Source organism: Antechinus flavipes, chromosome 3, assembly GCF_016432865.1.
Source record: "Antechinus flavipes isolate AdamAnt ecotype Samford, QLD, Australia chromosome 3, AdamAnt_v2, whole genome shotgun sequence".
In the NCBI taxonomy this organism is placed as follows: Eukaryota; Metazoa; Chordata; class Mammalia; order Dasyuromorphia; family Dasyuridae; genus Antechinus; species Antechinus flavipes.
This window is the reverse complement of record NC_067400.1, coordinates 27,799,590-27,824,724: the sequence shown is the minus strand read 5'-3', so window position 1 is coordinate 27,824,724 and position 25,135 is coordinate 27,799,590. Positions and strand designations below refer to the sequence as shown.

Genomic DNA, 25,135 nt, shown 5'->3' with positions numbered 1-25,135 from the left:
ATTAGAGGTACTATAGTGCCTGCTGAAATCAAACATGTCATAGATTTTTTATGCCCATAATAAAATCAGATCAATTTCATTGAATCACAGAGGAAAGTTTAGTGAGGGGAAAATAATACCAAAACCTGACAAATTTTTTTTTTTTTCAAAGCAGCCTAATTAATCCTCAGAAAACCAGTAGAAACCTTCAGAGGAATTGGTAGCCAGAAGTATTGTTATTGATTTTTGTATAGTATGTTTAAAAGTTTCTTGAAATGAGAAAAATATTAATAAAAATCAGTTTTGTAAAGAAAATTTTATAGTAGGTTTCTCTGATAAGGGTCTCATTTTTCAAATATATAGAAAATGAGCCAAATTCATAAGAGTATAAGTTATTCTCCAATTGAAAAAATGTTCAAAGGACATGAACAGGCAGTTTTCAGACAAAGAAATCGAAGCTATCAATAATCACATGAAAAAAATGCTGAAATTCATCATTGATTATAGAAATCAAATTAAAAGAATTCTGAGGTATCACTTGACTAATATGAATGCAAAGGAAAATGATAAATAGTAGAGGGGATGTGGGAAAATAATGCATTATTGGTAGAATTGTGAACTGATCTAACCATTTTGGAAAACAATTTGAAACTATAACCAAAAATATAAATTGTGCATATTCTTTGATCCAGCAATACCATTACTAACTCTACATCCCCAAAGAGATTTTTTTAAAAAAGGAAAAGAACTTTTACATGCAAAATATTTATAGCAACAAAAAGATAGAAATTGAGGGGATACCCATCATTTGGAGAACGGCTGAACGAGTTATAACATATGATTATGATGGCATATTATTGTGGTACTCTAAGAATTACGTAAAGGAAAAATCTGGAAAATCTTACATGAAATTAGCAGAGTGGAGTAAGCAGAACCAGGAGAATATTGTACACAGTAACAGCAATATTTCACTATGATCAGCTATGAATAGCTTAGGTATTCTCACCAATACAATAATTCTGAAGGAAGAAAGATGAAAAAATGCTTATCCCTCCCCCAGAGAAAGAACTGATAGAATCTGAATTCAGATTGAAACATACTTCTTTTTACTTTATTTTTCTTGAGCTTTTTTTGATTGGTGTTTTCTTTCATATCATAACTAATGTGGAAATGTTTTGTGTGACTGCAGATGTATAATCTCTATCGAATTGCTTGCTTTCTCAGTGAGGGGAGAGGTAAGGAAGGAAGGAGATAACTTAGAACTTAATTTTTTAAATGATAAACATTTTATATGTAACTGGAAATTTTTTATTTTTTAATATTATTATTACTATTAAGAAAAAATGTTTTCATGGTCAAGACTATGGAAAGACTACAGGACTGAAGTCTGGAAAAGGAAATTTTTTCACTGATGAAGATCACTTTTTCATTCAAGTCTCTACCAAAAATATTGACAGAAGAAGTTTAGGAGAGTCATTAAGATCTGGGTTTCTTCATGACATGTAAAAATCTCACCTCCCAAAAAATGTTTGAAGAATTTGTATTGCTAGTTGGCTTGGAAGTCATGTCTCCATGGAGAGAGTGATGAACTTTGATCCATGTAGTTAGACACTGAGAAACAGAATTATTCCAGAATCCTTAAATGAAGATGAAATACTATGATCCAACTATATATCATGTTATAAAAGATAAATATATTCAAAAAACAGAGAAAAGTGAAAAACTGCTATTCTCAACAACATAATGATCCCTGACTTATAATGACTTATAATGAGTACTCTGACTTATAATGAGAAATACTATCCATACCCAGAGAAAGAACTGATTGTCTCTAAGTAAAGACTGAAACATACTTTTTTTCCAAGCATTTTTTATTAAAGCTTTTTGCTTTCAAAACATATGCATGATTTTTGTTTTTCTTCCCGGGTTATTTTTACCTTCTGAATCCAATTCTCCCTGTGCTACAAGAGAACTGTTCGGTTCTGCACACATATATTGTATCTAGGATATACTGCAACATATTTAATATATATAGGACTGCTTGCCATCTAGGGGGGGAGGGGAGAGAGAGAGGAAAAATCGGAACAGAAGCGAGTACAAGGGATAATGTTGTAAAAAAAATTACCCTGGCATGGATTCTGTCAATATAAAGTTATTATAAAATAAAATAAAATATTAAAAAAAAACATATGCATGGATAATTTTTCAACACTGATCCTTGCAAAACCTTGTGTTCCAAAATTTCCCCCCTTCACGTAGATGGCAAGTAATCCACTATATGTTAAACATATGTTTAAAAATATACTAATTATACATATATTATACATATATTGATATGCATACATATTTATAAAATTATCATGTGAAGTATACTTTTTAAAAATACTTTTTTGAGGTTTTTTTTTTTTTTTAAGGGTGGAGGGGAAATTTTATGGATCCTTTTGCAACATAACTTTTATGGAAATGTTTTGCACAACTTCACATGGGTTTTTGTCAATGCATGGGGAGGAAGAATTAGGAACTGGAACTCAAAATGTTAAAAAGAATGTAAAAATTGTTTTACTGAGGAAAATAAAAATATTAAAACATAAAAAAGATAGAGCTAAATATGCACGAATTGTCTGGGAACCTGCTTGAATTAAACTCCATTGATAACCGACAGGCTATAATCAGGACTAGAAAAATGGACTGTCTAACCAATTGACTGTGATTTCTTGATGAAGATTTGAGCAATATGTGTCAAAGTTTTGGGGATTCAATGCCAAATCATGTAAAACAGATAAGTGTGGTAAAATAACATAATACATATTAATTTTTTAAAGGATGTAAGAAATCGTAAGATTTCTTGTAAGCCGATAAATTGAATTGTTTTACTTTGTCCCAGTTTATTTGCATGTGGTGTTCAGGCTTCTCCACAGGAAGGGTGAAGGGGCTTTCGCCAGACACTCCAGGTGACTTCATAATGCATGCTCTGTTACATATACTTTAGAAGGGTTTGGCTTGGTGGGGAGACCTTACAGTGAACAGGGACGTCAGGAAGAATTGACTGGTGCCGAAGAGAATCTGGCCGGGGCAAGGGAGCATGCTAGTGGTCGGGTCATTGATGAGGAAGGAAGTGTAGATCCCCAAAGGATGAATAATTACCCGGCTGCTGTGGTGATAGATAATGGCTCTGCCGTGCTGAAGGCAGGCTTAGCGGGAAACAGGGAGCCACAGTTCACCTACGCCAACATCACAGGCCGGGGCAAGGGCAAGGCCGGGACCTCAGAAAGCTCACAGAGGGATCTGTTTGTAGGTGAGGAAGCCCAGGCCAGGAGATGCTCTCTCTCCATCAGGTAAACTTCTTTTCCTATTTCAAGATTGGGGGTCAGAGGGTCAAAAGAAAAGATGAATTGGAGAAGGAAGGGAAAAGGAAAAAAGGAGCTGAGACTTAGCAAAGTGTGGAAAGGAAATAGGATTCCAAATTGGTACACTTGGGTCCAAATCTCAGTTTGTGACCTTAATTCAAATAGAAACCTTGGTATTAACACCCAATGTGCTTTTGATCTGGCCAAACTCTCTACCTCAGTGTCCCTGACCATAAAAGGAACAGCCCCGCATTTCCTGGCAAAGATACTGGAGTGGCTTGCCGCTTCCTTTTCCAGCTCATTTTATAGATGAAAACCTGAGAAAAAACAGTATTAAGTGACTTTTCTAAGGTCACATAGCTAAGAAGGGTCTAAAGTCAGGTTTAAACTCAGGAAGATAGTGCAGGTCCAATACTATTCACTACTCTACCTATCGGCCCTGTCTTAAGCTACATGATCTCTAAGGTCTCTAAATTCCATAAGCCTATGAAAGGATAAAAGGAATTTTTAGAATAAGAAGAAAAATCAGAAATGGTAATAAGGAGACTATTGCCATACTTTTTTGAGGAGGTTGGAAAATAAAGGTAATGGAATAAAAAAAAAAAAAATTAAAGGAGTACAGAAACAACCCTCCCCGTGATATTTATAGAGCATTTGCCCTTTATATTTTCTTTTTACAATTAATTTTATTTCTTAATTAGCAATTTTCTCTCCTTATTTCCTCTCCCCATTGGAAAGAAAAAAAGAAGTAAAAAATGAAATTCTTGTAACAATTACGCACAGTTAAGTTAAAGAAATTTCTGCATTGGATTTGTCTAAAAATACATCTCATCGCAAATCCTGAGTCCAGCACCACCTCCTTCTTGGGAGATGGATGGTGTACTTCATCACTGAATGGAAGGAGGTTGGCCACTGCATTGATCAGAATTCTCAAGTGTTTCAAAATTGTTACTCAAAAAATGGTTCTCGTATGTCTACTCAAGTTAGTCTGCAACAATCATACAAATCTTTCTAAATTCCTCAGAATTTGTCCCTTTATTATGGAACATCATTCCCCAGTTGATGGGTACCTCCTAAGTCACAAGTTCTTTGCCAACTTATCAAAAGCTCACCAGACTGATTTCACACATATAAGTGACACCATATTGCTTACCTTCTCAGTGAGTAGGAAAATGGAGTAGGAGGGAGAACCAGAATTTAGAAGTCAAAATTTAAAAAGAAAAAATGTACATACATGTCCTTTTCCTTTTATCTCTTTTTAGATATAAGCCTAGTAGGAGTATCATCAGATGAAAGGCTATGCATGTTTTTGGGGGACATAGTTCCAAATTGCTTTCTAGAATAGTTAGATCAATTCACAACTCCACCAACACGGCATTAGTATTTCCCTTTTCCTGTCATTCCTCCTTTATCATCTTCGATGATCTGATGGATATGAAATTGTTATTGAGTTCTGAATTACTCTATGTGACTACAAGATACTAGAGTGGTTGCCCTTTCCTTCTTCAGTTCAATTTATAGATAAGGAAACTGAAGCAAGCAGCGTTAAGGGACTTGCCCAGGGTCATACAATTTGTAGGCATCTGAGGCCACATTTGAACTCAGGTCCTTCTGATTCTAAGACCAGGACTCTATCCACTGTGCCATTTAGCTGTCCCCAACACATCTTATTTGTTGACTAGAGTAGGCACCAAAACTAGCTTAGTGAGGCAGCAGGTAGAGCATTGTATTTAGAATCAGAAAGACTGGAGTTCAAATTGTACCTCAAATGTTTATTAGCTATGTGACCTAGAGTCAGATTATCTAACTTCTCTCAGCCTCAGTTTCCTCAGTGAAATAGCAGTATTAGCAATGCTAAAAAATTACCCATGCATATATCTTGTATATAAAAAGCTATAATAATCATAAAAAAAAAAAGAAATAGCAGTATTAGACTTTGTAGTTCCCAAGTTCCTTCATAGCTCCTAACCCATGATTCACTTTGCAGATGATGAAACTATTTGCAAAGAGCACTTGCAGCACCTGGAATCAGGAAATCTTGCTCTAAGTCCCCTTAACTTATTGACTGTTATCCTTTCAATCTTCCACTGCCCACTTTCGACCATGAGTTCAACCATATACTTACCCATCCCTCCTCAGCACATTGCAGCCTGGCTTCTGACTTCACCATCCCCCAGAAAGTGCTCTCTCAAAGCTCACCAGGCTGATTTCATGTGTATCATTGACGCCATATTGCTTACTTTCTCAGGAAAGGAGAAAAAGAATTTAAAGTTCAAAATTTAAAAAGAAAAATGTTTATAAATAAATAAATTAGACATTGACCAAGGATCCTTTCATTGCTAAAATCCTATCGATCTTCCCTAGTCTTCCTCTCACTTGACCTCTCTAACACATATTTGTTCATTCTTTAGCACAAAACCACAGTTATCACATTGTGGATAAAGTGTAGCCTTGATTAGAAACTGTAGTTCTAATTGTTGGATGAGATTTAAATCGCCGAAGCTTTCATTGCAGATCACCCAATCTCCGAGTTCCGGATAACTTTTGACTTCAGTGACTCTTGGTTAACTTCTTAAACATTTGACAAATCCTTCTTTGGTCTCCTTTCCTCAATCATCATCTGTCTACTGCCCCCTTACTGTAGCAGTGCTCTTTCCTTGGACCTCTATCTCTCTCCTTTTTCCCTAGATCATCTCATCAGCTTATTTGGGTTCAAATATCCTTTCTATTATACAGATATTTCTCATAGTTTCATATTCAGCCCTCACAATGATTACTCCAGTTCACCAACTACCTACAGGAGAACCCCTCCTAGATTCTCCCACTAGCATCTCAAATTCAACTTGTCAAATTCGAGTCATCCTGGGATCTTCCCTATTCCAGTCATATCGCATTCCAAGTCCTCTTTTGCCTTTATGGTATCACTAGCATTTTTGTTGTTGTTGAGTCATTTCAGTGTTCTTTCTTGGTAAAAATACTGGAGTGGTTTGCCATTTCCTTCTTCAGCTTATTTTACAGATAGGGAAACTAAGGCCTAGGATCACACAGCTAGGAAGTGGCTAAGATCAGATTCGAACTCAGGCCTCATCTACTGAGCCACCCCTCTGCCATATATCACTCATTTTCTATAGCCTCTTTTTTTTTTTTTTTTAAATGTGGGAAGCTCCCAGAGAAGAACTCCCTTTGCTAATCTTATTTTATTTTTTCTTATTATTATAACTTTATCGACAGAGTCCATGCCTGGGTAATTTTTTACAATATTATCCCTTGCACTCACTTCTATTCCAACTTTTCCCCTCCCTCCCTCCACCTCCTCTCCTAGATGGCAAGCAGTCTTATACATGTTAAATATGTTGCAGTGTATCCTAGATACAATATATGTATGCAGAACCAAACAGTTCTCTTGTTGCACAGGGAGAATTGGATTCAGAAGGTAAAAATAACCTGGGAAGAAAAACAAAAATGCAAACAGTTTACATTCATTTCCCAGTGTTCTTTCTTTGGGTGTAGCTGCTTCTGTCCATCATTGATCAATTGGAACTGAGTTAGATCTTCTCTTTGTCGAAGAAATCCACTTCCATCAACATCTATAGCCTCTTAAATCACATAATTATCTCATTAATTTGAGACCTCCTCATCTATTCTATTGCAATAATCTTGTATGATCTCCCTGCTCCCAGTCACATCCTCCTTCCATCCACACTCCCCATAGCATATATTTGTGTCAAAGACCTTCATTTTGTGTCACTCCACCACTTGTATTCTATCTTCCAGTCACACTGGAACAATTACTGCTGGTTCCAGAGCCAGAGTCTGCCTGCCATCCATCTCTTTGTGTTGGGACAAGCTCATCCAAAATACATTTCTCCTCTGGAGGTTCTGTTTTTCTCCTCACCTCCTTTGCCAAGCTTCCCTGACCCCCTTTGTTTTTGTCCTTCTATTCCCCAGGGTCTGGTATTGGATCTTGGATATAATAGACACTGAATTGGAGAATGGTACTGAATTGATTCCCCCTCCTATAGTCTGCTATCTGTGTGACTTTGGGCAAGTATGAGCATTTTGCTTACTACATGCTGAGCATTGGGCTAAAGATTGGAAATACAAAAAAAAAAAAAAAAAAAAAAAAAGGACAAAAAACCAGACCAGACCTTGTCTTATAGAGAGCTCCCTGCAGTACTTCATGTTCAGAGTCAGTGGGATTGGAGGAAGGAAGGAGGGAAGTACTTTATAAATCTCTGGAGGCAGCTAGGTAATGCAGTGGATAGAATAATAGACCTGTACTCAGGAAGACCTGCGTTAAAACATGACTTCAAGCACTAGCCCTGAAGTCAGGAGGACCTGAGTTCAAATCTAGATTCAGACCCTTAACATTTCTTGGCTGTGTGACCCTGGGCAAGTCACTTAACCCCAATTGCCTTGGCAAAACAAAAACAAAAAAACAACCTGACTTCAGATATTTACTAGCAGTGGGATGCTGGGTAAATTATTTAAGCTCTGTTTGCTTCAGTTTTCTCATCTGTAAAATGGGGATGTTAATAGCACCTACCATCCAAGGTTGTTGTGAGATACAAATATTTGTAGAATGCTTAAAGTATTAGCTCCTATTGGTAATGGCACTGATGTTTTAATGAATGAGACAATGATTGTAAAGGACTTAGTGCAGTGCCTGACTCATAATAGGCACTGTATCTACATTAACTCTTATTATTATCAATGATTTCTTCTTCTCCTTGCCTAAGGTCACACAGATAGTAAGGGGTAGATTCATATCCAGGTGGTTCCACTCTTTCTATCTCACTACTACCCTTCTCAAAGGGAGGGAAGACAGTCAGAAGCTGGGGAAAATAAGGAGGAGGAAGATGGGAAGGGGCCCAAGAAGAGACATCAGGGGCACTAGCTGCTGGTAACAGAGGGCCTTGGTGAGTCGTAGCAGTCCGTGCAGAGGATCCTAGGGCCTTCGCTTTGGGTTTGGGGAAAGGTGAGATCTTCAGGGGTGGAGGCAAAGAAACTGAAATCCAAAGGGCCATTCTTTATTGTACTCTCCGCAGCTATCCGGTGGAACGGGGCCTTGTCACCTCCTGGACAGACATGGAGGCCATGTGGAAGAATGTTTATGAAAATAACTTGAAAAGGAAGGCCTACGAGAGCCCAGTCATGCTCACAGAGCCAGCACTAAACCCTCTGGCTAACAGGGAAAGGATGACCGAGTTATTCTTTGAGAGTTTTGAGGTGCCCGCTCTGTACGTCTCCATCCAGCCTGTCCTGGCCCTCTTTGCTTCAGGTTATACAACGGGATATGTGCTGGATTCCGGGGCCGGTGTATCCCAGTGTGTGCCCATCTTTGAGGGTTATTGTCTCCCTCACGGTGTCCTTCGGCTGGACTTGGCTGGGCGAGATCTCACCGAGTACCTTATCAAACTCCTCCAAGACCACGGCATCATGCTGCTCAGCCCATCGGACAAAAAGGTGGTCACTAACATCAAAGAGAACCACTGTTATGTGGCTGTCAACTTTGAAGAGGAACTGACCAAGAATCCCAGCATGTTGGAGAAAACGTATAAACTACCCGATGGGAAGACCATCAAACTCCGCGATGAGCTGTTCCGATGCCCAGAGAGCCTTTTTCTTCCAGGGCACCTGAATCTGGAGGCTCCTGGCATCGACAAGCTCTGTTTCAATAGCATAATGAAGTGTGACACAGATTTAAGGAGCAACTTCTTCTCCAATATCATCCTTGCCGGGGGATCCACTTGTTTCCCCGGGTTAGACAAGAGGCTAGTAAAAGAACTAGCTCTCATGGTACCTGCCAACACTTCGGTGAGGGTTTCTGCCCCACCAGACAGGAAAATATCTGTGTGGATGGGAGGTTCCATCCTCGCTTCTTTATCAGCCTTTCAGGATATGTGGATTACTACTGCAGAATTTAAAGAGGTTGGAGCCAACATAGTACATCAGCGATGCTTCTGAAAATCATTACTGATAAGATGCTAAGGGAAAAAATTGTGTGTGTGTGTATATGAAAGAATATGTGAAAAAATGGGGATGGGGAGAAGGAGAGACAGGAGGAGGAGGAGAGAGAGATTGAGAGACAGAGAAATTGAATAATCAAGAGAGAGAAAATTTGAAGAGATATTTACCTAATTTTTTTTTCTGGAAGAGCAGAAGACATTTTAAGTATATCTTTGCTCTAATTCCATAATAAAACACTGAAGGGAAAAAATAATGACTATTTATTGAAGAATTAATTAGCAAATAATTATTGGGCATCTAGTCTGCAAATCTGAGTTAGTTGAAGGTTTAATTGACAGCCCCAAACTCCAAGTTCTTTTCATGGATGTATAGTTTCAGGCTTGGGGAACTGCCCCCAAGTTTCTTTTCAGTTCATTTTCTTCCATCCCAGGCTTCTCTGGGAAACCTCAGAGTTGAACTGAAATCTAGGTCTTCCCAGGGGCTATTAAAAATGCCTCAGCTGGTATGTCTATACCTAAATCACTAGTATTGGGGATAGAGAACAGCCTTGATTTGACCTCAGAGACTATTTAAACAATATAAAGGGCTCACAGTAACCTTTTAACTAAAAAAAGAAAACAATTCTCATTTCCCCTCCTGTGAGTCTCTCCTCCTCCCTCAGGACAAATGCAATAGTTTAGAATCATAGTCCTACCCCAAGAGTTGAGAGAGTCCCTTGGAAATTATATACACAGCCTGAAAAAAAGAAAAAGCAAAGAAAATCTCCAATCTTAAGGATAGTAAATCCGTGTGCCTCCTTCCCCAACACTCTTGTATCTCTACTTGTGCAGCTAGTCACTCTCAAGTCTTCCTGTCTCCAGGTTCCAAGAAATGAAATAAATGGTACATTTTTCTACAAATGGACACATAATTCAAAGTGAAAACTTTGAATTTTCACTGATTTAGGAACCTATATTTGACTACTACATTGCACAACTTTCAATAAATCTTACCTTAAACCTAACAAATTTCTCCTGCTAGGCTAGCTACATTGATTATATTTAATGAATTAATAATAAACAACTATTACTTACAAATTTTCTGTATAACTCAGGACTTCCACAAGGAATTAAAAAAAAAAAAAACATATTCAATTGTATTGCTCTCAGTAAGTTTTGTCTAGATTTGTCTGAATTTTTTTAAATTTTAAATTTTTGTCTAAAAGTTTTGTCTAAATTTGTCTAGACCAAAAAAAAAAAAAAGGTTTTTTGTATTATCTACAAATAAAAAATTTAAATAATTTCATCTTTATCTCATCATTTGAGATTTCTGTTTTAAATTAAATTTTGTAATGTACATTATAAATGAATATAACTGTATTTGAAATTTATAAGTAAATGTGTACATTTTTGTGCACAAGTGACAGGGGTTAACTCAAAAGAGTTGAGACCACTGCATCATGCCATGCTGACCTGAGGTTCTCACAGGCAAGTAATCATTTCCATTGATTTAGTGCTTTGTGAAGTGCTTGTGTAGAGTATTTTTACATAAATTGTTTCATTCCTATTATTGTTCTGTAACAAATGACCAGCAGGATGATTTCAAAAAGGCCTGGAGAGACTTACATGAACTGATGCTGAGTGAAATGAGCAGGACCAGGAGATCATTATATACCTCAACAACAATACTATAGGATGATCAGTTCTGATGGACGTGGCCATCTCCAGCAATGAGATGAACCAAATCAGTTCCAATAGAGCAGTAATAAACTGAACCAGCTACACCCAGGGAAAGAACTCTGGGAGTTCCCAATCCTTCTATTTTTGTCCGCCTGCATTGTTGATTTCCTTCACAGGTTAATTGTACACGATTTCAAAGTCTGATTCTTTTTGTACAGCAAAATAACTGTTAGGACATGTATACATATATTGTATTTAAGTTATACTTTAACGTGTTTAACATGTATTAGTCAATCTGCCATCTGGGAGAAGGGGTGGGGGGAAAGGAGGGGAAAAGATGGAACAAAAGGTTTTGCAATTGTCAATGCTGAAAAATTACCCATACATATATCTTGTAAATAAAAAGCTATAATAAAAAATCTTTCATTCCTAAAGTGAGAAACGTGACTAGAAACATAAATTGGAGTCAGATTGGGCACAAGTAGTTAAATTTCAGGTGAAAACACTTAGATTTAAATTGCAAGCACTAGAAAGACATTTTAAGTTCTTGAGGGGGACGATATCAGAAGAAAACGATTTAAGAAGACTAGCCAGTTGGTAAGCCGCAAAAATAGTAAGGGATGAAAATAAATGAAGGATCCCAGGAACATAGACTTATTATAGAAAGGGTTTGCCTTCACGTGAGTTATTTACAATTTGCGTTTCACTTGTGGCTGAGAAGCCCTGACTCCTTGAACTCGGTGAAATACACCCTAAAACAAAGATAAAGGGCTGGCAAGAATTCTAGGGGTGATTTAACCCTAGCATTTTGCAGATAAGGAAACTAACGCTTTGAGGCTGTCATTTCATTGCTTCTTTGTATTAGAGGGGTCCATAGAACACTCCAGAACCTTCCTGGTAAATGAGGCGCTCAATAGACACTCCCTCGGTTCTCTCAATTTGCGCAACAAGGTGAGTCCCAGATAACTGGGGGTAGGAAGACCTGGGAGCAGCTTCCTCTCAGAACTTTCCTGGCCTCAGCAGGAAATGGAAAGCCAAGTATCCTCGCGGCAGGTGTCGCCCCCACCTCCTGTTCCCGCCAGGCTCAGCAGTGGGGCGAGCTGGCCCCCCAAGAGCCCCCGCGGCCGCGATCAAAGGTGGGCGGGGGCCAGCCCCGAATGGCCCGGTTTGAGACAGTCACTGTGGTGGCTGACCTTCCACGAGCAGGAGAGCGCCAAAAAAAAAAACCGTCAACGACGACCAGAAAGCCCAGCTCGTGATCCTTCTCCCCCATCCGGACCTCCTGGGGGCGCCCCCCGCGGCCCCTTGGCTGCTCATGAGCAGAGGTGACGGCCGTCTTGGGGCCGGGCCAACAACTGGGCTTTCTCAGCTTCAGAGCGCGTAGGGGATTGTGGGGCGAGCCCCAATTCCTCCCCGGACGTGGGAAAAACTCAATCAGCCGGCCTCTCCTTGGAGCGAGTGTTTGCCGAGAGAGTTAAATGGCCAAGGGCGAGGGCGAGAACCCACATTTTGCGTGGGAGACGTCGCTATTACGTGCCCACTACTGGGTGCGTTCAAACCCCTCTGCCCTCTACAAGCCTTCTTCCCACGGGTGGGGGACATATTAGCGCGTACGTCATCACAGAGTAATTATTTGGGACAGAGGCAGCGCAGTGATGGGGATAAGGAGAAATTAATTAGAAAAAGATAGAATTTTGAGTTGTATTGAAGAAAAATCCGATGATTCCGAAGGATGGACAGGTTGGTGGAGGGATATCATCCCCAGGGCCAGGTTGGTGGAGGGATAACATCCCCAGGGCCAGGTTGGTGGAGGGATATCATCCCCAGGGACAGGTTGGTGGAGGGATATCATCCCGTGCGGGACAGGTTGGTGGAGGGATATCATCCCGTGCGACAGGTTGGTGGAGGGATATCATCCCGTGCGGGACAGGTTGGTGGAGGGATATCATCCCCAGGGACAGGTTGGTGGAGGGATATCATCCCGTGCGGGACAGGTTGGTGGAGGGATATCATCCCCAGGGCCAGGTTGGTGGAGGGATATCATCTCGTGCGACAGGTTGGTGGAGGGATATCATCCCCAGGGCCAGGTTGGTGGAGGGATATCATCCCCAGGGCCAGGTTAGTGGAGGGATATCATCCCGTGCGGGACAGGTTGGTGGAGGGATATCATCTCGTGCGGGACAGGTTGGTGGAGGGATATCATCTCCAGGGCCAGGTTGGTGGAGGGATATCATCTCGTGCGACAGGTTGGTGGAGGGATATCATCCCGTGCGGGACAGGTTGGTGGAGGGATATCATCCCGTGGGACAGGTTGGTGGAGGGATATCATCCCGTGCGACAGGTTGGTGGAGGGATATCATCCCGTGCGGGACAGGTTGGTGGAGGGATATCATCCCGTGCGGGACAGGTTGGTGGAGGGATATCATGCCGTGGGACAGGTTGGTGGAGGGATATCATCTCGTGCGGGACAGGTTGGTGGAGGGATATCATCCCCAGGGACAGGTTGGTGGAGGGATATCATTCCTAGGGTCAATTTGACCAGCACAATAATCCTGGCAAGTAAGTTAAGACCAAGGGCGTTGTGTGGAACTTAACTCACCCAAGAAATTTCAGAGATCTCTCAAGAAGTAAAGAAAAAGTTTTATTCCCTTCTTGTGAGAAGCGGAAGTCACTCTCACCATACAAGAGTGACCATACAAGAGGTAAAAGTGAGACCTCAGCATTAGCCATAGAGATGTTCCCTGACACAATGTTACCCCCCTCTCCCCGCTTCGCCCCTTGCTGGCTCAACCTCATTGGCTGAGAATGTGGCCTTAGATTCTAAGCACGAAAGCAATTTTAAAAAACTATATTAGGAAGCATCAATCGTTAAAACAATCTGGCACTGGTCGGGAAAACAGGTGTTAGATCAGTGGGAAACGGAGAAACAACATATATATATATATATATATATTCGAATTTCAACAAAGACCTGTCTTTTGCTGATCCTGAGATATGTGTTCTGAACGTGTGGGATGGGTAAATATAGACTGGGTCAGTTTGTTCCATACATTCCCAGAATGGTTCTGTCCACCCTGTCCTGGGAATGCTTTGTCAGGGAGGAAAGGCAGGGAAAAACGGGAACCCGATCCTTGGTTAATTTATAGTTTCCTTTTGAAGAAATATCAAACTTTTCCCATTCAGCGTCAAATGCCAAAAAGAAGTTTTTGGGAATGAGAATAAGATTTCACATCCCTCTTCTGAAGCTCCTGCTATTGCACCTTTCCTAAGCTGGGCTCACCCATTGTGAATTCTGTAGGACCAAGAATGGTCTGATGGAATGGAGGACAACATTAATATTCTAAGGAAATTTACTTGGGCTGGTGGAATCATCAACTTGGGGTATAAAAATATGGGTTTCTGTAACTTTATAGGATCTCTGAAGAGTATATTGCCAGTCACTGGCAAAATAGTTGCTGAAGGTCAGGTTTTTTTTCCTGTGGGAAAAATTTGATGGTTTTATTGTATTTATTTTTTGCTGAGGCAATTGGAGCTAAATGACTTGCCCAGGGTCACATAGCTAGGAAGTGTCTGAGGACAGATTTGAACTCAGGTCCTCCTGTCAGGGATGATGCTTTATCCACTGCACCACCTAGCTGCCCCTAGTTTTATTATTTTTTAATTTTTTTGCAATACATGTTTAACATATATTGGATTACTTGCCCTCACTGGGAAGGAGTGGAGGAAAGGAGGGAAAAAAATTGAAACACAAGGTTTTGTAAGGGTGATTGTTGAAAATTATCCATGTATATATTTTAAAAATAAAAAGCTTTAATTTAAAAAATTTGTATTTATATAGTACGTTAAGATTTGTTTCCCTTGATCCTCAAAATTAACAGGTGAAAGTGTATCATTTAAAAGATAAAGAAGTGGGAACTCAAAGTGTGACACATTATCCCTAGCTGGTTGAAATATAGCTATTTTTCAAATGATCACTTTTGTTTTTCAAGTGACTGTAATTTACATGGCTTCTCTCTGTGAGATTGGAACTTTCAGTTGAGAATCACCTCTGAACAGAACAGAATAGAACTTTTATTAGAATCTTTAAGACACCACTGATAGTTTTATTAAAATATCCTGTGTTGGTAATAAATCCTATAATTGGTAACAGATGAATATGTTGTATGCAGACCTCACAGAGATCTATAGGGAGCCAGGTTGGGGATAAAGGAGAAGAATTTTGGTGTTCCATGGAGGGAAGCACTCACCCATTTGAAATTGCATTCAGGTGTAAGGGCTAGATGTTGGAATCTTTACAAACTAGGCTGGAGGATGAAGTCTGGTTGTCCTAGGGTTACAGGATTAGGAAATCTCAATGTGAGAGAATGTTTGAGCTACTCTGAGGATTGACCATCATCCCAAAATGGTTGTGTGTGTATGGGGAGGGAATTGTGGAAAGCAGTTAGACTTCTATGGTGTACCTGTATTCTGCGGGAATGTGAGATTAGGGACAGAATTGGCCTGTAGATGGAAAAGGTGGAAAGGGTCAAAGAAGAAAAAGGGCAACTTCTTAAAAGTCAATAGATAACAGAATGTCTGGAAATTCTTTTGAGTCCTTTCGGGCCAGAGCTACAACTTTAATCTGCTGGTCTGGGTGGACCTCTGAGGGCCCAAGCACCTTTTGCTTGGATTTGGCATCTGCTGGCAGACTACTTTGATAGCTGTCATTAGAGTTACAGTCTGAGGACACCATCCCCAAGAACTGTTGGGATTTGGATCTCTCCTCTTTATCAATGGTTAAAGTCTCTAAGTAAAACCTAACAATTTTTTGCCTTTCTTCCCTTGGCATTGTAAGTGTATTTTAAAGCAGTGGGGTCAAACTTAAATCAGAATGGGGCCATTAGCTCTACGTAGAAAACCTCTGAACTGCATATTGACAGAGAAAACCACACATGTCTATGTATTTTTACTTTCTTAAACATTTCCCAATTATATTTTAATCTGGTTTAGGCTGCTTTGGAGAGTCATGGGTCACACATGCTGAGTTTTTTTTTTAACTAATATTTTATTTTATTTAATAATAACTTTATATTGACAGAATCCATGCCAGGGTAATTTTTTTACAACATTATCCCTTACACTCATTTCTGTTCCGATTTTTCCCCTCCCTCCCTCCACCCCCTTCCCTAGATGGCAAGCAGTCCTATATATGTTAGAGCATACTGAGTTCTAAAGTCAGAACAGCAGCACTTTGGGATTTGGATACAGGGCCCAGACATGGTGAGACTCTAGGTGTTTTAAATTACAATTAGAGAAATGCAAAGTAAAACAACTTTCAGGCTTTACTTTCACTTATCAAACAAGCAAAGAGGAAAAAAAAAATGTTAGAGGGCCTTTGGAAAAATCAAAAAGTTAATGGGTTGTTGAGCTCTGAAACTGTCTAGTTTTGCTAGTCTAGAGAACAAATTCTAAAGTCCCCCAATTTAATTTTGGTATATAGCCTTTGATGGACCAATACTACTATTTGGCTCGCGCCTGAAGAGATCCATGTCTCAGATATAGTTATTACTGTAGTGGTCCACAAATGGAAATCTTTAAGGGAGCTTCTTCCTATTGAGAAATGGCTAAACAAATTACAGATGAATTTAATGGAATACTTTGTCATATGAAATGAGAAAATGTACACTTCCGAGGAAAGTGTAAGACTTTTGAAGTGAGCAAAACTAAGTACAATTTAAACACTAATACATAAAGAAAAACAACCATGGTAGACACTAGAACTCTGATTAAGGCAGATTTGATGATCTGGACACATCCACAAGAATGAAGATGCTTATTAATAGCCTCCTGCCAAAGAAATGATAGAACTGACTCCTGGGAGAGCAAGGGGGCCCAGATTAACAGTTGGCTGAGCCAGTCAATAGTGACTGGGTTTGCGGGTGGTCCTGGCTGGCCACCCCACCCCCACCCCCACCCCCACAAAAGGAAAAGAAAAAAAATGAGTCAAGGAGATTTTCTTCTTTCTTTCCTGGCTGTATTGGAGACTTGGAGATGAGGAAAGTTTTGAGTTTTCCAGATCAGGAAGCAGCAGATGGACCATTGAATAAACTGGCCTCTGTCCTTTGCTTTTATTCATTCTTGCATTTAGGGGAAATAGTATAGGAGATAGCTGCTGCTTTGTCAGCCGTGGTAGGGCTTGTATCTTAACTATTCTACCCATGAAGTTTCCGAATTTTACCTAAGAAACAATAATACATTTCTGGAATCTTACTGAGGTTCTGGGACAAAAGACTCAAGTTGTTGACATTCCTTCTTTTTTGAGGAAAGTAGCAAGCCGAGCTGGGGGTCGGGGTTCAGAGGGTAAAGAGCTCTTGGTTCAGCTGGCTGATCCTCTTGAGGTGTCCTCATTGGCTATCCCAGTTGAATGCCTTGCTGCCGTGGCTAAGTGATCCTCCTTTTGTTAAAACTGTGGAACTGATTCTCATTCTGTTCTCACGTCAAACCTAAACTTTTCAAGTCCAGACTGTCAGACCGAGCTCAAAGTTTGCTTTGAAAATTGACTTTCTAAAAACTTCCAGTGAACTTGGTGGAGAGAATGCTTTAAGCTACCAGTGGAAATACTACAGGTTTTTAAAAAATGCTTTAAAATTGCACCTACTCTTCCCCCTGGATGGAAACAGTACAGGGAAGAGAATGTATTTTTTCTAGCAAGTTTACTTTTCAATATGGCAGAAGGATGAGTGTTTCAGCTCCTTTCAGGCCTAGCTTTTGCACCTAAAAAATTACTGGGCTTGGGCCTAGTAGCAAACCCTAAATAAAAACTCATCACTGCACTTGTGGAAGCTCACTGTTGCCTTCTCTTTAGAGCTGACTTTATAAACTAGTTCTGATAGATAGGGAAATGTACGTACTTCCTATGTCTTCTTTTCCTTAATAAAGAAAAGGAAAAAAAGAAAAAGCTAAATGATATTGAAGTGTTAATCAGTGACACTAGTTAATGATGGGGAGAACATTCTGGAATGGGGTCTACAGCCTATGCAGGAATCCTCAAACTTTTTAAATAGGGGGCCAGTTCACTGTCCCTCAGACTATTGGAGGTCCGGACTATAGTAAAAACAAGAACTTTTGTTTTGTGGGCCTTTAAATAAAGAAACTTCATGGCCCTGGGTGAGGGGGATAAACGTCCTCAGCTGCCTCATCTGGCCCATGGGCCATAGTTTGAGGACCCCTGGCCTATAGCATTAAAGACACCAAAGAATCCTTCTTTGTAACCTGGTCAGTGGAAGTTCTGATAAGGCCCTTCCAGATGTTATATAGTTATACTTTTTTTTTTTGGCTGAGGTAATTGGGGTTAAGTGACTTGCCCAGGGTCACACAGCTAGGAAGTGTTAAGTGTCTGAGACTAGATTTGAACTCAGGTCCTCCTGACTTCAGGGCTGATCCACTGTGCCATCTAGTTACCCTAAAGTTATACTTCTATATTCTATCATGGATAACTGTCTTCCCTCTTCTGTTTTTACTAGACCATCTTGTTCCCTCAGTTCCACACCAGATTCCTTGACATGAAAGGTGATCTCTGATATCTCTTTCTTTGTATCTTAATCTTAGAGAGGACTACATTTCGACTTCCTCAAGAAACTATGAAGTTGAGCAAGGGCTGCTTCTTGGCCCTTTGTCCCATCTAGTACTTAAGAAGGCTTGGTGAATAGTAGGTACTTAATGGTGCCTACCTGAAGGCAGATCTTTGCTGGGAACTTTTATCTCATTTGCCAAAGAGAGGTTGATTGATTCGTCCTTTCCCAAGAAACTTTGATCTTAGAATTGTAGGTCTAGAGGTGTAAAGGCCTTTAATAGTCACCTACTTCAACCCTGCCTTCTTCTAAATAAGAAATAAAGGCAATTATGGCCAATTATTTTTCTTCAAGAATATCCTTGGTCATAATATTTATGATTCTCTTCAAACTTTTTTCAAGATGAAATGTCTTACTGCTGGGGATTTGGATCAGCTCATCATCCTAAGCCTTGGCTTTCCAAAAGTTTAAAGGTGAGCTAGTTTCACACACATCCACCACCCTTATAGAGAAAGGTTAACTTAAAGCAGATCGTAAACCCATCATTTTCCTTATGAGAGGGCAGTGGAAGCTCAAATCACTTAAACCTTTCAGGGGAAGAAAGGGGAGGAGGCTAGACCTATGATCTTATATCAACCCATACCTGATAATAAATTGAGCAATCATTTTTAGACAATCTATTAAGTACAAGTCCCTCAAGGACTTTATTTCATCCTACTGGAATTTCCATTGATATATGTAATACTTGCATGGCAGTTTGTGCCAGCATTTTACAATTATCTCATTTGATTCTCAACAGCCTTGGAGGGTAGGTATTATCCCTATTTCACAGATAAGGAAACTGAGGTAGAGGTTGTGACTTTTCCAATATCATATAGCTAAAGTGTATGAAGGCCCAATTTGGGTCTTTGAACTTTAAGCACAGCACTCTACCCACCGTGCCTCTTAGCTGCCTCCCTTAACCAAATGGCCACGCAGTCTCCTTTATAGACCTAGTAGCAGGTCAAAATCTATTCTACTTTGTGAAAGCCTCTTCCCAGGGCACTATTTCAGAAAAACCTCAACCATCTTCTACTTCATTCTTTCCTTTCTGGCTACCCACAGAACAATAACCACATGCCAATATTGATTCAGGCTGTAGCTTTAAAAGATAATCTATTCCTAATAATGTCCCAGGTGAGTGCCCCTCCCTAACCTTGAACCACCCCAAATCTGTGACTTCTCCCATTATAAGATCTAGGGGAATCTTAGAGAGGGAGAGAACTGTCTCTGCTGTGAAGTTCTAGCTCTTAGCATAGTATTAATACACCCAGTTTCTCATCTATTCACAACTCTTTTTGCTTTATCATTTATATAGACATATTTCACCCATGGCTTCAATTTCATATAATTTTTAGATTTGGAATTGTCTTTTGGGGCCATCTACTCTACTCTAGACCAAAAAGTTTTACAATAGCCCCGTGGATAGGGTACAAAATTGGGAATTGAGAATATCCTTATTCCAATCTAGCTTCAGATACTTTGTAACCTCTATGACCCCAGGCAAGGCACTAAACCAGTCTGCCTCAGTTTCCTCCTGTATAAAATAGGGATAATAATACAAACTTCATACAATAGTTGTGAGAATGTATTTGCAAAGTAGTTGGTATATAGGTACTATATAAATACTATGGACCAAGTATCACCAGGTGCCACTTGGAGGCCTTTAAATGGAGGGAATTTGAAAGCCTGTACAAAATTTGGACAGCTCCAACAATTGATTTTTCTTGTATCCAAAGCTGTCAGATTCTGCAACTTTCTTCCACCCTATGCAACCTATTAGAACCAGATTGAATAGGTCTAACCTTCTTCCTTTCCCATGAGGGCTCTATTTCCCCTTGTCCTTCAGTCATATCCAATTCTTTGTGAGACCATTTTGGGATTTTCTTGGCAGATACTGGAATGTTTTTGCCATTTCCTTCTTGTAGATCAGGAAACTGAGTTAAGTGACTTGCCTAGGATCACACAGCTACTAAGAGTCTGAAGCTGGATTTGAACTCTGGTCCTCTTGACTCCAAGGGCTATGCTCTATCCACTGCAACAGCTAGCTACCCTGCATGAATGACTAATACTTGAAGTCTTCATATTCTTACTTACCTAGACCTTCCAGAGATCTTAGGGTCCTTCTTGCCATCTTCAACATGAAGCTCTCAGCCCTAGGGATAAATGCCCCCTACCCATTATCTCGTGCATAAAACTGCAGATACATGTGGAATTAAGTTTTATGTTATTTAAGATGTTTAGAATAGCTTACTGGGCCTGGAGTCAGAAAGATCAGAATTCAAATCTAGCCTCCAACATTTACTAGCTGTGTGATCCTGTTTGAGTCATTTAACCTGTCTCAATTTCCTTTTCTCTTAACTGAAGATATTAATAGCACTTAGCTCTCAAACTTGCTGTGGGCATATTTGTAAAACACTGCAAATCTCAAAACATTTTACAAACACTGGCTGTTAGTATATATAAACATACACATGTATACATGTATAACAAACAAATATTATACAACCACATGTTTACATGTTGTCTTCCCTTAGTGGGACATTGGTTCTTTGAAGAAGGGGACTGTTTTGCTCAGAGACTAGCACACACCCTTGCCATCTGATTCATAATAACTGCTGGTCAATTGATTTGTTTAGTACCCTCAATTTCAAATAGCTTGCCTTCTTCACTCCTCTCTGCAAGTTTCTTCTGCTGCCCTCTCATCAGGGATAAACATCTTTTTATCCAAGAGGTACACTATGAAAGAAAACACAACAAATCTTTACTTGGGGAGAAGCCAAGCCTCTTTTCTAGACTTTTTCCCATTTTAGAAAGTTTCCCCCATCTAAAACACAATCTTCATTGAAACAAAAGAGAGGTGGGATTCTCATCAGTTCTAGGACAGTGTCCTAGTAAAGCAGATACAGTGATATCAGGAATAGAGGTATTTTGACCACAAGAGTCAAGAATAGGCCAAGAAAACATGGGCTGTACAGCCCTTGAAGGGCTTCTGATAAGCAGCCAATTGAGCAGAAAGGCCTCCAAAACACCCATGGAGATTTCTAGGCATTCATTTTCACCCACCTGGATTTTTGAGGAATTTTCTTTCCCTTAACTCTGGCCTTAAACCCTCTAGTGCCAAATGCAGCCTGGTACTTCTTAACAATATTCTACAATCCAGGGCTTCCCATCCTCTCCTGGTCTTCTGGTCACCCTTATACCTACTGTCCTTTGATTATTTCTTAACCTCCCTGATCTAGGCCGCCCACCCTCCAAAGCTCTAGAAGCCTTTACCCTTCTATGTCCCACTAACCCACCTCCCTTGGCAAATTCCTTTAATTCTATGGAGACCACCACAACTCCGAGGATTCCTCACCTTTAGAACTAAGAAGTTTCAAACTGTTGGGAAGGCCGAATAGCCAGCCCCCTTCCCACCAGCACCCTCTTTTCTACTCACAAATCTCATTTTTAAATCAAACCCTGCTCTTATCTCACTTGAATTACTGTAGATTCTTCCTAATCGAATGGTATAGAGCCGGTTCCTCCCCACTCCATCACACATCTTCGGTTACAAAGGGATTTTATTAAAGCAGGCCTCAGACCCCCACGGAAAACTCTCACCTCTAGCACTAAATACAAATACATGTCTGTTGGGCATTGGGAACTCTAGGTGTGGTGTTAGGGAACTGTGCCGGGGAATTTTGCCGGCCTTCCCCCACAAAAACTGTACATATAAAAACGTGTCCTCCTAAGTAGTCTTTAAGTCTTTCAGACCTGAATTACCTCTAGATTCTCCCAGGGGATTTCACAATCGGCTCGATATGAATGCTGGGTTTAACAAGTCTCCCTCTGAAAAACCCCCCAATGACGTCACTAAATGTTCTCATCCCACTAGATCTAGGGGTGATCCTTCTTCCCCAAACACCTTTTAATCCTGCAATTCGCCCATTTCCATCTTCTGGAGATTTTCTGAGCCTCTGGGTCTCAGAAGTTCCCCACGAGGGGAAGAAGACACAAGGTGTGTACATCTTGCACAGGACGGTTTCCAAACTTCTAAATCTGCACTTTGCATGACGCCCACCCCCAAGGTAAGGAAGCCTGTACGCTCCTGACTCTCACCCATCTTCCTCGAAAGGAATGGAAGAGGGGACAAATTGACGTTTCTCCCCTCCTCTGCGGAGGGTGTCTGAGCCGTGCCCGGGGGCAGCTCCCATAGCTCGAGGGAGCGCCCTAAAGGCAGGGCGACGGCTCACGATTACTCTCCCTGCGACCCCAGCCCCACGCCCGGCCTTAGGGCTCGACCGCGGGCCCGTGCACCCCGAGGCTGACAGAGACGAACTCTTGGCGGCCGCAGTGGGCGCCCCGCACGCAGGGGCCCCGAGACGGCCGCCGCCTCCATGTGGGCAGCCGGGGCTCCGCGGAGCAGCGCAGACCCTGCGGGAGTCGTCTCCAGGGGGTTCGGGCCGGGGCCTGGCCCGGACAGTGCGGACGCGCCACGAGCGGGGCCGCCCGGCCTCGGCTGACGTTTTTGGCTCGGTCCTCCGCCTCCGCTCCCGGCTCCTCCAGCCCGCTGAAAGCCAGCCACAAAAACAGCGAGCGATCGCCCAGGAGAAGCCACTTCAAGCAGCGCGCATTTAGGGTTAGATGTGCCAGGACGGACCGACCCGCCCACGCAGCTCGTCCGCACAGCCGGGCTCGCCGGCCCGCCTCTCTTATACCTTCCCCAAGACCCGCCTCTGGACGCGCGCCCGCCCCTCTCATTGGTCGCCGCAGCCGCCAGAAGACGAGCCAAGGGATACAAACGGATACTTGGCGTTCTATGGCCTTGCGGACTCGCTGCGCGCGCTTCCCTCTGCGGAGGAATAACGAGCTTCAGCCTGCGCCAAAGGGAGAACCCCCGCAGGGGCCGGGGGAGAAGCTCCGGGGATCTGGCGGGGGACCTCCGGGCCTAGGAAAGCTAGGACCCTGTTAGATCTCCAAGCCAGCGTCAGAGCTTTACGCTCTGGCCCGCAGAGGGGCCTGCCCAGGCCACAGATGTCTTAGCGCTGAGATAAAGTGAAACTTTGAAACCTGCTGGAAGAATTATACTCCACTGCTCACTTTTAAAAACGTGGGGGGAGGAGGGCAAGGGGAGGGTGAACCTGAGAATAAGTTCTCCGCAATATAGACGATCTTGTAACTCTAAATCTGTTCTCTAAACTGTTCTCTAATCGATGTTTAAAAATATTTTTTACTTGTGCCTGATAAATTTGGAAATATGTATAGAAGAATTGCACGTGTTTAACATATATAGGATTATTATTTCAACTTTTTCATGAACAGATAATAACATTGAAATCTATAGAACTTAGCTGACCACAAAAGATAATTATATATAAATGTATATTTAAAAGCTTTTGTTTAATGTTATAATCTGTTCATGAACAATTGTTATCTGCCTGCAATAGCTAGCCTCACAAAGGAGCAGAAAAGAGAAGAATAAATTAGAAATTGAACTACACAGAAAGGAAAGACAATCTAGGAAAAAAAAAAAGCAATAGCATGAAAAGAAAATATGCTCATTATCCAAGCAAGACACATTGATCTCAAAGACAGAATGCATCAAGAGAAATTTAAGAAACATTGATTTCCCAGTAGAACATAAGACAAAAAACTTGAACCCCATAATGCAGCAGATAATACAAGAGAGCTGCCCAGAACTTAGGAACACAAAAAATGAAATACCAGTAGAAAGAATTCATAGATCACCTCTAGAAAAAAGAAAAAAATCTGCAAACTCTAAGACATATATTGGTTAAATCTAGCAGTTCAACTCAGAAACAAGAAGTTCTGCCTGAGATCAGGATACAAAGGAAAGGAAATTCAAATAATATAAGATTATTCTGCACTTAGTAGAAAATACCAGAGGGAAAGGAATATTTTCCAAAGAGCCCAGGGAGACCCTAAAAATCTGAACTTAACTATAAATGAAAAAAGATGAACTTCAACAATAGGCATTCAAAACATTCTTGGGTTGTATGTGTGAGTGGGAGAACCAGACAAGAAGAGTTTATTTGCTTCTTGAAAACCCTACACACCAGAAATGCATGAAGGGTGAACAAATGTAGCACACAAGGACAGTAATGGCAACAAAATGACAGCAAAGAGATCAGTAAGAGACATTTCTAAATGTATACAAGGAGACAGAAATGAAAATCAAGTAGAGGTAACATTGGAGAGACTAGTATGCACCATTATGGTAAGAATCTGACCATACCTGTCCACATGTGAATCAGTGATTTTGTGGGATTATATCACAAAACGGTAAGAGTGAAGGAAAGGGGTGGGGGGGAACGACAAAGAGATAGAATGTGATTTGATGTATTTAATCAAATCAAGGGCTAGCAATGAGAGGAATGTGAGTCCCGTGTTCTCTCTGTCTCTGTCTCTGTTTCTTTCTCTCTCAGAGAAAAGCCTACAGCAGAGAGAGCCAAGAGGAGAAAAATGAAGAGAGGACAGGAAGAAGGCATTGATTTGCTAGTAGAAGGGATTTCCATTGATGGATGGGGAGTGAAATAGCCCAGGCAATAGAATTCAAGACGGCCATAGTAATTCATAATTTAGAAATAAT

The 25,135-nt window shown here is 40.9% G+C and overlaps 1 protein-coding gene across 1 annotated transcript; it reads left to right on the top strand.

Annotated features, from left to right (window-relative positions):
- The first annotated feature begins 3,016 nt into the window (after nucleotides 1-3,016).
- On the top strand, nucleotides 3,017-10,303 carry ACTRT3 (actin related protein T3). The gene is made up of 2 exons (XM_051991036.1): nucleotides 3,017-3,314; nucleotides 8,375-10,303. The coding sequence occupies exons 1-2, from the start codon at nucleotides 3,112-3,114 to the stop codon at nucleotides 9,291-9,293; spliced, it is 1,122 nt and encodes a 373-aa protein (XP_051846996.1). The 5' UTR covers nucleotides 3,017-3,111; the 3' UTR covers nucleotides 9,294-10,303.
- Nucleotides 10,304-25,135: the final 14,832 nt, after the last annotated feature.